The sequence below is a fragment of the Castor canadensis genome, chromosome 18, assembly GCF_047511655.1.
Source record: "Castor canadensis chromosome 18, mCasCan1.hap1v2, whole genome shotgun sequence".
In the NCBI taxonomy this organism is placed as follows: Eukaryota; Metazoa; Chordata; class Mammalia; order Rodentia; family Castoridae; genus Castor; species Castor canadensis.
Window position 1 is genome coordinate 12,981,825 of NC_133403.1, and position 14,141 is coordinate 12,995,965.

At 43.8% G+C, this 14,141-nt stretch overlaps 2 protein-coding genes across 2 annotated transcripts in view; both read left to right on the top strand.

Annotated features, from left to right (window-relative positions):
• The first annotated feature begins 721 nt into the window (after positions 1-721).
• On the top strand, positions 722-4,773 carry C18H22orf39 (chromosome 18 C22orf39 homolog). The gene is made up of 3 exons (XM_020160702.2): positions 722-1,056; positions 1,185-1,352; positions 3,339-4,773. Exons 1-3 carry the CDS (start codon positions 1,033-1,035, stop codon positions 3,465-3,467), a joined length of 321 nt encoding a protein of 106 aa, XP_020016291.1. The 5' UTR covers positions 722-1,032; the 3' UTR covers positions 3,468-4,773.
• Positions 3,647-14,141, top strand: part of Hira (histone cell cycle regulator) — a 102,741-nt gene continuing 92,246 nt past the window's right edge. The window contains exons 1-2 of the mRNA XM_074061213.1: positions 3,647-3,810; positions 5,109-5,164. Of these exons, the coding sequence (XP_073917314.1) occupies positions 3,647-3,810; positions 5,109-5,164 (220 nt within the window). The remainder of the gene's footprint in view (positions 3,811-5,108; positions 5,165-14,141) is intronic.

Below are 14,141 nucleotides of genomic sequence, written 5' to 3' on the forward strand. Positions count from 1 at the left end.
TGCTGGGTATATGTGAAACTACTCCTGTTCCTTTGCTGGATGCATACTTCCCTATTTGGGCCATGCTTCCATGACAAAGTATGGTCACCTGGCATATCGGGCCTGGTGGTTACTGCTTGCACCCTGGTCTGCAACCTCATACAGTGTCTTCACTGGGCTAGGTACCTCACCAGCAAGGTTCCTGGTAACACTGCAGTTTTCTTACCCACCTCCTGGGAGCCTGACCCAGTGTTACTCCTGGGCCAGCTCGGCAACTGCATTGTAAGACACTCTCCAGCAGATGAGTCCATTCCAATCGGAGAAAAATTGCACAGGCATTGCAGGGCATTTCCCCAGGCCCACCAACTGCCTCTTTGCCTTTATTACTTCTCTGTGCTGGAAATGCCCTTTTCTCAACCTGGGCTCTGGGAAGGTTAACTCTCCCCTTGATACCCTCACCTCTCAGCACACATTTCATGCCTTACTAACTCGGATTGCTTTGTCAGTTAACTTCTGAGTGGACACACAGATCACTGTAGCCGACGACCTGGCATGTTCGCTGCCAGTGGTTGGTGCTCAGTATGTACTTAAAAATGAATCAGATCTTGAAGATCAAAAGTAACAGTACTGGTGGAATGGCCAAAGTGGTAAGAGTGCCTGCCTAGCAAGCATGAGGCCCTGAGTTCAACCCCAATGCTGCCAAAAAATAATAAAAGCTGATGGAAAGAACTGTCCTGAACCATGGTGTTTCAGAGAGACTGAATCTGGCTGCGCAGCACCAGGTGGCAGCTAGGCACTAGGTGGAAGGCATCTGTCATCTCCCGTGCCAGCTGGCGGGACTCCCTGTCGTCTACGCGCGGTGCTATCTCGGGCTGTTATTGGCTGCTCAACTCAAGTGTGTTTATTGGTGCTTCTCAAAGAGGTGGGCGGGCATTTTGTTGCTGAGTCTTGGGATTCATTGGTTATTGTTTCTGTCCATCACGCGGTGTCAGCTTTCCCCTGGTTTTTGTTGGCTGAAAGGATTTGAAGGCGTAGTTTGGCGGTCGCCTTGACATGGCAGACGCCGGAAGCTGGCGGGTGAGTGTCGTGGTTACTTGGGGTCTGCAGCATCTGGTCCGACCAGGTGCCGAGATTGAACCGGTCCTCTCTTGGGGAGCGAGATCGAGTGCGTGGGCCCTGCCTAGACTCATTTTCTGTCGCTGCAGCCGCCGCGGGCCTGCGAGACCTACCGCGCGGAGTGGAAGCTCTGCAGCAGCGCCAGGCACTTCCTGCATCACTACTACGTCTACGGCGAGCGGCCGGCCTGCGAGCAGTGGCTGCGCGACCTGGCGAGCTGTCGCGACTGGGAAGAGCGCCGGAGCGCCCAGGCTCAGGTGCGATCGGAGGGAGGCCGGGCGCAGGTCCAGCGAGGTCCCTCCTCTGGTGTTTCCCTTCTTTTGAGAAACACCCAGCGTTAGCACACTGACAGTACTTTCAGGCACCGTTGTGGACAGAGGGAGACAGAAAGGAGAGTGATTTGAAGAGAAAGGCCTGATTTTCAACCGGCCCACGGAGGATGTGAATAATGCTGGTCGAACAACCATAACCGGGAGCCAGTCTCCACCACCCTCACTCAGCCCTGGGGACCCTCAGAGGAAAAAAGGCCCAGGTGCCCGTAACAGAAGTTTGATAGGCTGTAGAGGGTAGTGGGGGTGAGGTTTCTGAGGTATCAAGGACCTGATGGGCTTAAAAAGGTTATGGTGGTTGCTGGGGAGTGGTAGAGCGCCTGCCTAGCAAGTGTGGGACCCTGAGTTCAAGCCCCAGTACAAAAGATAATGGTCTAGCCTAAAAGAGTGCAGGGATGCACAACTTGGCTTAGACCCTTAAAAGATTGGTCTGAGCCAGGTTCCAGTGACTCATGCCTGTAATCCTAGCTACTGAGGAGGCAGGGATTAGGAGGATCGAGGTCCCAAGCCAGCCCAGCCAAATAGTTTGCCAGACTATCTTGAAAAAGCCCATCATGAGAAAGGGCTGGAGGCCCTGAGTTCAAACCCCAGTACTGAAGAAAATAAAATAAAATAAAATAAAATAAAATAAAGACAAACTGGGTATGGCCCAGCAGAAAGTCTGAAGTGTTGAGGGGTTTGTAGAGTCCAAAGTGTTCCATGCAGTGTTTGGTGGGAATGTCAGCTGTTCTGATTATCTAAAGATCAAATGTACACCTATCAACCCCAGAGTTTTCTTCTGGAAGTTTATCCTAAGGAAGTAATAACAATGCATAGTTACAGAGTTCAAAATGTTCATTGTGTCACTATTTATGATAGTGCAAAAAGTGAAAGCAACCTAAATTTCACTAACAGAAATTTGACCAAATAACTTTTTCCACACAGAGGGGTATGTAGCAATTAAAAAGAATAGGTAGGCACATATGAATAAAAAAAAAATAGTAATCTACCTAGGCATGGAAGGTTGCCTACAGTATTTAGTTTAGTGAAAAAAGCTGGAAGTAGGTTAGGCCACAGAGAATTATTCCACCTTTAGGAAAACATGTGACAGCTCTAAAATTTGTGTCTAAGAAGATGTTGAGAAGCTACTAGCTGCCACAGCAGGGATGGAGATGTGGAGGGGGGAAAGGGGTAATCTTTCATATTCTATTTTTGCATTTCTAATTGCTTTTTAAACATGATTAAAAAACATTTTATGGGCTGGAGATGTAGCTTAGTCAGTATAGTGCACTTGCCTACCATACCCAAGGTCCTGGGTTCGATCCCCAGCATTGCACAAAAAAAAAAAAAATTGAGACAACATATAGAGCTTAAACACAGACAGATAGGTAAACAGATTAAATTATATGTGCAAAGAGGCCTGCAAAGCACCTAGCACTTACCAAGGTTAAGTGGGTCTGCCCTGTGCTGCCTTGTGTCTATGTTGGGGTCAGTGACTAAGAGAAGCTGGTGAATTTAGGGACATCTGTTGTACACAGCCCTGTGCAGGTGGTCTGGCCTCCTTTTCTTCCTCCCAGCTACAACTCAAGACTGTTGCCTGCCCCCTACTCAGTCCTCCCAGCCTCAGGCTTGGCAGACGAGCCTGCCCCAGACTCACCAGGCCATCCAAAGTGAACGCCCAAGACGTGCTTTTAAATTCCTGAAATTATGGTGGCCTACACAGTTTTCTATAGTAACTTGTGAGAAAGATGACCTAGATCTGTGTGCTAATATGGAACAATCATCAAGGTATATTAAGTGCACCATATGCTACCATTTGTCTACCTGTGTTCAGGAAGGTGCTAATGAGGAGGTGGTCTAGGGGCTATGAGACAGTCCTGGGGGCCCTGGGATCCAGCTGTGAAGCAGTAAGTGATCAGAATCTCATTTGCACAGCAATCCCTCTGTGAGAGCGAGCGGGCACGCATCCAGGCTGCACTGAAGCACCCTCTGGTGTGGACCCTGAGGCAGAAGCCCCCCGAAGACTGGCACCACCCTCTACCACAGGAGGAGAAGGATGAGTGACAAAGGACCAGCACCCCTGTCCTTGCCTGTGTGGCTTCCTTGAGTCTGTTTCTTGTGGGACCAATACACAGCCCTAAAGACTGTAACTAGCCTCAAACACTGAGGTCCCTCTGAGCTTCCACCCAACCTGGAACACAGAGCAGGACATCTCCAGCCCTACCTGCACACCCCTCACCTACATGGGGGCATCCCTCCTCTGCAGTGCTCTGAAATGCCCACGATTACAGAAAGCCAAGCATTGTGGCAGTACCTGTGAGCAGCTAGGTCAGGCTGGCTCAATCCCATACCCCACCCCAGGAACAACAGCACCAGATATGGTAGTTCAGAGAGGTAGGATTCTCAGGTAAACTCTCTTTTTATTTTTTTCTGTGCTGGGGTACTGCAAAAAAAGAAAAAAAAAGAATGATGGAACAGTGTCTTTCAAACTTTTTGGACAACAGTCCATAGTAACAGGTATTGTGTGTTCTAATCTAGTACATACTATTACTTACAGCATATTACTATTGAAACAAGCTTGACAAAACAAGCTGGTGCCAGTGACTCACACATGTAATCCTAGCTACTCAGAAGGCAGAGATCAGGAGGATCTCAGTTCAAAGCCAGCACTGGGCAAATAGTTTTTGAGATCCTATCTTGAAAAAAACCCATCACACACACACACACACACACACACACACACACACACACAAAGGGCTGGTGGAGTGGCTCAGGGTGTAGGCCCTGAGTTCAAACCTTGGTATCTCAAAAAAAAATGCTTATTTATACTGTGCAGGATATATTGCCATTTTCAAGAAACTGCTATGCACTCAGGATGAAACCTCTTACTATGTACAATTTAATATATAGCAATTAAAAAAAAACTACAAATATAGTAATTTGGGTGAGAATCAAGGAAATTATTCTGAGTTTTAAAGTGAATCTTAAAAGGATATATGTGACATGATTCCATTTATGTAACACTGGTGAAATAATGTCATTGTAGAATACAGCTTAGTAGTTGCTGGGGAGTTGGGGTGGGAGGACAGGTGTCACTCAAGGAGGTTCTGTGGTGAAAAAAATCCACACAACCGTGGTTTCACAGGGCTCTGTGTCTGGTAAAATTGTATATAGCCAGACATATATACAAGTGAGTGTAGATATAAGTGGTGGGATTGAAGATGCTTTGTGGAACACCAAGGTTAATTTCTGGGTCCTGACATTACTGTAGTGTGTAAGGTATTGACCTGGGGGAGACAAGAACAAGATTATCCTATGTAACCTCTCGTGAATCTATAATCACATCAAAATAAAACAATTAACAAATCCAGGTGAGATGCTACACACCTGTAATTCAGCACATGGGAGGCTGAGGCAGGAGGATCCCAAGTTCAAGGCCAGCCAGGCCTCCACAGCTAGATCCTGCCTCAAAATATCAAACAAAACAAGTCAAAAGCACTAAGGTAAAGCCCCTGAACTAGGCCTTTGCTTTGGCAGGGGGGTGTAGAAGGCCTCAGTGTAAGCCTGGATTTGGATGGGAAGGTCCAGCCGTGCCAGGGAGAGAAAGAGGCCCATAGAGGTGGAGGGACCCGGCACCATGTGTTGGCAGAGATCTGGGTAGGATTCGTGGGATGGCTGGTATCTGACATGACTTTTGTTCTACAGAAACATCTGGCTGCTTCCCAGAGGCGGGCTGGAGTGGACTCGCCTAGCATGGACAGGTCAGTTGGCCAATCCAGTAGAACAAGCAAAAGGTGACAATGACTTGGATCTCAGCACTGCTGAGGTCAGGGACATTGGTTACATTCAGTCATTGACTCAGACAGAGGTGCAGTAAAAGCCCTTGGAATCCTATGCTACATTTTTATGCAGGACTGGTAAGTGGGGTTTGAATTCAGGGCTTCATGCTTGCTAGGCCAGCACTGTACCACTTGAGCAACTCCACCAGCCCTTTTTTCTGTTGGGTATTTTCGAGACGGGGTCTCATGAACTATTTGCCCAAGTCTGGCCTGGAACCAAGACCCTCGTGATCTCTGTCCCTGAGTAGCTAGGATCACAGGTGTGAGCTGTCTAGCCAAAGGAGTTTTGTTGTTGCTTTTTAAGACAGGGTCTTTTTTTATGGTTTTAATTTGCATTTCTTTAACTGTAGGCTTTTCATTCACACTTTGTCTTTGTGTTTTCTTTTGAATGTTGCTTGTGTCTTTTATTTATTAGTGTATATTCGCTGTACGGAGGGGGGTCACTGTGATTTTAAATACGGGCTCACAATGAACCTTAATTAGATCACCTCTCCATCATTGTCCAACATCTTCTCCCTTCTTAGCTTGTTCTATTTTCATTCATGCATACACACTACATCCACTGTATTTGCCTCCTTCATCCTGTTTACCCTCTCCCTTCCCACTAGGACAGAACCTCAGACAGAACCTTCCTGTCCTTCATTGTTTAAAGTGTATATTGATTGTTCAGTGGAGTTTTGCCTTGGTATTTCACACATGTATATATCATATTTTAATCAGATTAACCCTCCCTACTACTTACTGTTTCTCTATCGTGCTGCTGTATTACAGCTTTCAGCTCATTTTGTTATTTTATCTTCATACACAGATACAAAATTTTTCAACATTATTCTCTCTTTCTCTTTTCCTATCTCCTCTCCCCCCGATAGTACCCTCAGACAGACCCATGATTACAATCATGCTCTCTCTCTCTCTCTCTTTCTCTCTCTCTCTCTGTAGCCCTGGCTGACTTAAAACTCTCTATGTACCCTAAGCTGGCCTGGAACTTGCAATCCTCCTGCCTCAGCTAGGATTGTAAGAATCTGCCACTACACCCAGAGGAAAGGACAGTTTTTAAAAAAAGTGGTTGATGCTGGTAACGAAGGCTATCCACATTCAAAAGAATGAAGCTGGTTGGACCTTTGCTAAACACTACATACAAAACTAACTCAAAATAGATCAAAGACCTAAATGTAAGACCTGAAACAATAAAACTCAGAACATAGGAGAATAATTTCTTGCCTGTGACACCAAAGTCACTGACATTAAAAATAAAAATAATTGGGGGTATGGCTCAAGTGGTAGAGTGCCTGCCTACCAAGCATGAGGCTCTAAATTCAAACTCCAGTACCAGAATAAAAGAAAGAAAAAAGAAACAAATTGGGCTTCATAAAAATTTTAAAACTTTGTGCCTCAAAAGGCTATTAACAGGGCTGGAGTCATGCAGTGGTGCAAGTGGAAGAGCACGTGCCTAGCTTGCATAAGCAAGGCCCTAGGTTCAATCCCTAGCCCTGTAATAGAATCACAGAGACAAACAGAATGGTGGTGTTGCGGAAATCTCAAGCACAGATACGGGACACAGAGGCAGTTTAGCAGGAAGCAACGTTCTATTGTGCTGGCACAGACCCAGCGGACTCGTGTCCAAAGGCTGAGCCCTGAGAACAAAGGGGTCTCACCTTAGACACCCTTGCAAGCAGGTTAGAGGCAAAAAGCAAACCTCAACCCACATATGGCTGCATGTGACTTCATTGGCTATTTCATTCCCCTAGTGCTTGTGACCTTCTTCATGTTTCAATTCTGAAAGTTTTATCTCTCTGCTTTGCCATTCCTTCTCCCTACCTCATTATCAGAACACAGCCTGTCTGTTTCTCTTCTGGTCCTCTTCCCTGCTACATCATTCCCCCCTTTGATGCTCGGACCCACCTAGGGTCAAAGAGCATCATCTTGATCTGGGGGTTTGTATTTCCATAGCATCATTACATGCGTGGCCATTTTTCTTTTTATAGTGGCCTCCATAATGGTCCTGATAGACCACAATACTAGGGGGACCAGGCAGTGTAATACTAAGCATGCTTCTAGGGTAAGACCCATTGCCTGCTTTTATGACAAATATTCTGTGTTGTTTTCTTTACTCTGGGACACTTACCAGTAACCTCATTAACCTGGTAGTATATAAGCCAATTTAACATGGGACCTCTTGGTGGGTGTGTGATACAAAGTATGGCTGTGCGGAGGTCCCAACAACGGCTCTCTTATAACATTTAGTACATGGGAGAAACCTTGTAAGGGCCAGCCCAAAAGGTAAGAGTCCAGGTGTGTAGAGGAGAGCAGGGGTGCATCCCATGTTTGAGCTTCCTCCATGTTTAGACTAGTTAGCTTTCGGAGTGACTAGAGCGGGGCTGTCATCCTGTTGTTTGTGGTCCCCTGTTGTCTCCTGGAAAGGGGAGTCCTGCCGAGAAAGGGTGCAGGTGTTCCCGAGAGTGATCTTGGATGGTAAGGCTGAGTCAGAGACACACTCTCACTTGGGACAGGCTGGCTTTACTCGGCTGTGATGGATCCAGGGAGCAATTTTTGTTATTTTTAACTATAGTGGGGACAGACAAGACAACAACAAAAGGGCCACTCCAATGGGGTTTTAATGGTTGGATATATTTTTTTTTTTACCCACAGTATCTTTCAGGTTTTTTTTTAACTGAGTAGAATTACCATGGCAACAGTATACTATCAGTATACTGATAACTCATGTTCAAGAAAACTCATTGTTTAAAAAAGTTAAAACTACTATCTTTAAGTATCAAAGGACATGTTTAGAGCCAGTAAAAATAGTCATTTTGTCTCTAACTAGAAGACCCTGTCTAAAAACATGAGTTTGTGTCTGGAAGGGCTTTAATGCCAGATGTCCACACATGTTTAAAAACCACTTCCTCACTATCCTTTTGGCCTTGGTTATTTTTGAGAGGTCTGGCATGAGTGACTCCATTTGAAATTTGACAGCATTCCCTGCTGGTCTCCAAACAGTTTGTCTCCAAGCAGTCTTTTCTGAAGATTTGTCTCCTATCCAAGTATTAATCAGGCCTGACCCTGCTTAGCTTTTGAGACCAGCCAGGACTGGGCACGTTTAGGGTGGTATGGCCATTGACTGAAGATCTTTTTTGATTGGTCATTTTCTTTCCTTATGAGGATTTACTCTTTCCTGGATTTTGTTTGGTTGGTTGGTTTTGGGCCTATGTCAGGGAGGGCGGGAGGTGGGGAATAACGAGCAGATCAGGTGGGAGTCGGTACCAACTAGACCTTTTTGGTCAAATTTAAGCAACAAAGAGGCTTAGAAGGAGTGGCACTTAGGCTTCTAGAAAAGAACAATAAATAACAAAATCCAACAAAAGCAGATGTCTAAAAAGCTAACCTGGTTGACACATAAACACTTATTAGAGTCATTTTTTTATGAACTTGGTTGTAAATGTCCCAGAAGGATCAGAACAGTAATGACGAAAACTTAAAAGAGCCATGGTTAAAATTTTGATGGACAATTTAGCAACTAACAAACAATATATCAGTACCAGTAACTTTTTGTTACTGTTTTTATCTAAATTTTGTATTTTCGAAGGCTTGATATACTTGAAAAACATAAATATATTTAATATATAGGAACCAGCAACAGCATCACAGCTCTATAGAGGTTATAATATACATATTAGTTTAGCTGTTGTTCTTGAAGTAAAACCTTAAATTTTTTTCATCAATGGTGGGGGGAAGAGAACAGTTTTAATAAACCCAAATAGACCAGTCACAGACACATATAGGGTACCAACCATATTAGAATCACCCAAGAGAACAGTTGTTTAACCATGAGATCATTGCAAAAATTTTACATAAACTTAGAAAATAAGAGGCATGGAAGAGGCAGAGAGACAGCTAAAACACCAGCACAGGGTTTATTGTTCAAGCAAGAGCCCTGTGCAGGAAGACCCCAGCAAAAAAGCTAGAGCCCATTGCCACACACAAGCTTGGGCTAGATAGAGGTGGCTCGTGGAAAAGTACCAGGAAGGTCACTAAGAGATACTGTTGCTGGGCAACCAAGAAAGATAAGTTGTAGTTAGGTCACTGTCTGCTCAACTGTCCTTGGTATCCATCTAGGGAGATAAAGGTCAACAATTGTCTCTTTGTCAGTCTTTGGGGTTGAGTGGGGAGTTTTTACGTCATCTGCAAGGGGAAAGGGGTTCTGGTCCTAACATGGCTGTCCTCATTGTTAATCCCAACATAAACCAACTCTTTAATGACCATGACTCAGGTACCTCAGTAGTTACCCTGACAAAGATCACCAGAGAACACAGGTAAATATTTATGGGGTCTAAATGTGGAGTTAGGAAATCTAATGGCCAAGAATCGTGGCTCAGATGTTGATAAGGGATCGAATCCCAGGTTGTTGACATTAACACATGGCTCATGATATACAGCAGGATCCCACCAACCTGTAGTCAATGGAGCGCCCCCCCCAACCTAAAATAACAGGCCCAATCTGGTCATCCCAGGCCAAAAATTCCTTCTGCCTGCCATGTGGAAGGAGTAGGACTAACATCTCCACTCTGTTGACTCCAATAAAAACTGGAGGTCTTGACCTCCAGTGTAGTTCTCCTTTCTGAGTTGCTATTTCTTTATCCTATCTGAAGGGTGTACTTTGGCTTTTTTTTTTTTTTTTTACTTTGCTTTACGTAAGTAAATTTGTCTCAACCTCTTATCAGTGCAGCAGTACTCCTTTTGCTCAGTGCCTCTTGCCTCTCTGTGTTTTCATAAACTCTTGTTGTCTTGACAAATTTGTGGATTAACCCGTAGCACAAAAAATTTCTGACAGTTATCTTGACAAAACAAAAACCATTTTTTAGACACTTTGTAAATGTTATTAAGAACAATATATTTTTAAGGTAGTCTTGTTACGAGCTTAGAGAATTAAGTTTTAGTTCAATATTAGTACATTAAATTTTGACCTTACAAAACATTTAATGTAACTGCATTTTAGTCAAGTCAATCACTTACATAAGCACTTATAAGCTCCATCTCTTTATGACAACTTACTCTGTACCTTTATGATAACTTATTTTGTATCCCCTGGGGGAGCTTGTCTTTATCTTTTTTTTATTTAAAAGTATTTTTAACCTTTTATTTTTAAAACCCATATCCTTAATATCTTAAATGTATATATTTGCTACTTGTTGAAAATAACTCATAAAATCTTTTAGAGTCATATATTTGTATAAAAAAAAACAGAAAGCAACCTTAAAATTATTTTTTGTGTAAAAACAATTTATAGAAAGCCCATTTGTTAATAGACCCATGTATTATAAGAGAGAATTAAATCCCAGATTTTATTATGACAGAATGAAACAGGCTAGGTCATTTTTAACTACCCAAATTTTAAGATTCCTGCTATAGACTGTCTCCTTCCCACCCTTATTTTTCTTTTTCTCCTCTGGTCTGATCCAGAGTGTTAACTCCTGAACGCCTGCATCCTAGTGAGACCTGATTGAAGCAAGTTGGAAAACCTGTTTTCTTAAAAGTAGCCGTAGAACAGAGTAATGATTTTTTTATATTGACTCTATAATAAGAACCATTCTCAAGATGTTTACATATTTATATGCAAAAGGCTTAAGCAGTTTATAACAGAGTTCTTTAAAACAAAAACCATGGTTTTTTGATACCTTGACTATCACATTAACCTTAGAACAGCAGTTTAAGAACCATTTTGAAGATGCTTACATATACGCACATACATACACACACACAAAAGTTTTATAAATTAAGTATGCCAGAAAAAAATGTCAACTTAAGCACACATAAGATAAGCTGGAATTCCAGAAGCAAATTAAATTTTGTCCCGTGCTTAAAACAAATTGACACACACACAAAATTAGAGTCCACTGTCAAAAAAAGAAAATGCTGTTAAATTATACCCAAAGGGCTATCCAGTAAAAAGATGGATGAGGCACCTGTTCTCTTGTGAGTCTCCCTCTTTGGAACTGAATTTTTGTTACCTATCCCTTAATCTCAGTTGTGGCTATTTCCTGGGAAGAGCTCAATACCTCCCTAACTCTTGGAGGTGTCTCACACACTTTTACACAACACAGTAATTTTGCCCCACTCCCTGAACCTGGGAGACATGGTTTCACCCCAAAAGGTGGTTACTAGAGGTCTCTAGGAGGTGATCAATCTTCCCTTCTGCCTCCTGAGGCAGGCCTGAATTTGAACCCGGGTTCTTGCCAGTCTGACAAACGGTGCTCTCGTCCCCTTGCTGGTTCCTGTGCCTCGCCGGGGTTCCGTTGTGCATCAGAGGCCTTCACCCCAACTCACTTGAAGGATGAGTCCCCTCCTCCAGATCCAGCTGTCCGTTAGTGCCTGATGGGATCTTCTCCTGGTAGGTCCAGAGGGCGTACTCTGGCAACAAGGGAGGTGACAAATCACCATCTTCTCAGTCCCGGCAGGAGTCCACGAGAAATGATGCAGGAATCTCAAGCTAAGATGCAGTTTAGCAGGAAGCAACTCTTTATTGTGCCGGCACAGACTCAGTGTCCAAAGGCTGAGCCCTGAGAACGAAGAGGTCTCACCTTATATACCCTTGTAAGCAGGTTACAGAGGCAAAAAGCAAAGCTCAGCCCACATATGGCTGTATGTGACTTCATTGGCTATTTCATCTCCCCAGTGCTATGTGACCTTCTTCAGGTTTCAATTCTTTAAGTTTTATCTGTTTTGCCATCCCTTCCTGGAGTGAGCTTTCTCTCGCTCCCTTGTTCTCCTGATCTAACTGGCCTAACTGGGGGGGACAGGACATGCAGAAAGGACAAACAATATACAAACAGACATGCAGAAAGTTGGGGCCAGGTGTGTTGGGCACTCAGATGGAGACACACAACAGCCTTGTTGCTTCTTTTACTTCTCTTTACTCTGCTTCTTTATCTTTATTCTTGAAGGCCTTACTCCTTTACAGTTCTTTAAAAAACTTGCTTCTTTTCTATTCTTTAAAGTCTCTTTCCTTAGACTCGCTCTGTCCCATGTTTTCCTTAGCTTTCTTAAAGTCTCAGTGCTCAGACTTGCACACAAACAACAGCAGCCACTTCTAGAAACCGCATTAGCATAACTCTTAAAGTCTCTCTCCTTAGACATGCACTGTCCCATGTTCTCTTTAGCTTTTCTTTAGCTTAGCTTTTCTAAAACCTATGTATATAGTTCCAGGTGCAGACTTGCACTGTCCCATATTCCCTTTAATCTCTAGCATAACTCAGCAGTCCACCAGCAGCGTCATTCTCTCAAGCAGCCCACCAACCAATCCACCCCCATCAAAAAACTTTCCATCTCCTTCAGCCAGTCTGTTACATCCAGTGGTAAACAAGGAGGTGGAGCAACAATTCTCAGGGAGGGGCGTGACACTGTAACAAGAGAAACCTGCATACTGCTTCTCTAAACATGAACAACTTAGGAAAAAGCAGCTGTGCTGCATTCTGCTTCTCACTCTCTTCAAGTTCTCATAAGCTTCTCGTAATCCACTCCCTACACCTCACCCCACCTGTTATCAGAACAATTTATCTGTTTCTCTCCTGGTCCTCCTCCTGCTACAGTGGGTGTCAGGGGCTAGAAGGGGAAAGGGGAAATTGGAATTTGGTTTTGACTTTTTGAGACAGGGTCTCACTATGTACTTCAAGCTGGCCCACAGCTGGAGATAGTCCTGCCTCAGCCTCTGGAGTGCAGGGACTGCAGACGTGTACTGCCACACTGGGCAGTAATTATTATTTAATGGGTACATATTTCAGTTTCATATCGGAGAATCCTAGAGATACATGGGTGGTGATGACATACAATAATATAAATGTACTCTCAATACACAATATAAATGTATATAGTGCTGAACTACAGTTAGACGTTGCCAAGATAGCATTTTTTATGTTTTACCAACAAAAAAAGGTAAAGGGCTGGAGGAATGGCTCAGGCAGTACAGAACCTGCCTGGACAGTGAGAAACCCTGAGTTCAAACCCAAGTGCCACCAAAAAGTTAAATAAGATAAAAGAAACCTACACACTTTGGGGCTGGAGCATGGCTCAAGTGGTAGAACACTGGCCAAGCAAGCACAAGGCCAAGTTCAACCCCCACTACCACCAAAAAAAGACAAAACACTTTTTTTTTTTGGTGCTGCTGGGAGTCAAACCCAAGGCCTCACATTTACTACCAAGCATCTACCAGTTACATCTCAGCCTCCAGCAATCTAACTTTTTATTCAAATGAAATGTTTCCCTGAAATATCTGCACTGAGGTGGTAAAGAAATCAAAGTCTTTTTGAGGCTGTGACACAAGCGTCTAGGAAAAATGGCACTATACTCACACTGAACCTTTTACCGTTAAAGGCTAAGTTGTCCTCACCAAAATTCCTGTTGAAGTCCTACCTCCCAACACCTCAGAATATGGCTGTCCTGGAAGCAGGGTGTTTAAAGAGGCAACTAAGTTAAAAGGAGGTTATTAGCATGGGCCCTGTACCAATGTAACTGGTGCCCTAAGAAGAGAACATAACACAGATTGAGAAACAACCATATGAAGACACAGAGAAGCAGAGTGCTGGTGGCTCACAACTGTAATCCCAGTTACTTAGGAGGCAGCGATCGGGAGGATCAGGGTTCAAAGCCAGCCTGTGCAAATAGCTCATGAGACCCTATCTCAAAAGAACCCATCACAAAAAGGGCTGGTGGAGTGGCTCAAGGTGTAGGCCCTGAGGTATAAGCCCTAGTATCACAAAACAACAAAAAATAAAAAACAAGGAGAGGAGCGAGGTCTTAGAAGAAATCAAACTTGCCAATAACTCGATTTTGGTAGCTCTAGAAAATCAATTTCTGTTTAAGGCACCCACCCTATAGTCTTTTTTATGGTAGCCTGAGCAGACTAAAA

What these genes read in the sequence shown, in the direction of transcription:
- C18H22orf39 (XM_020160702.2), top strand. Translation starts at nt 1,033, where the DNA reads ATGGCAGACGCCGGAAGCTGGCGG. An exon ending in CAGACGCCGGAAGCTGGCGG is followed by an intron (nt 1,057 to 1,184) that starts GTGAGTGTCGTG and finishes CTGTCGCTGCAG; the next exon opens with CCGCCGCGGGCCTGCGAGAC. An exon ending in GCCGGAGCGCCCAGGCTCAG is followed by an intron (nt 1,353 to 3,338) that starts GTGCGATCGGAG and finishes TCATTTGCACAG; the next exon opens with CAATCCCTCTGTGAGAGCGA.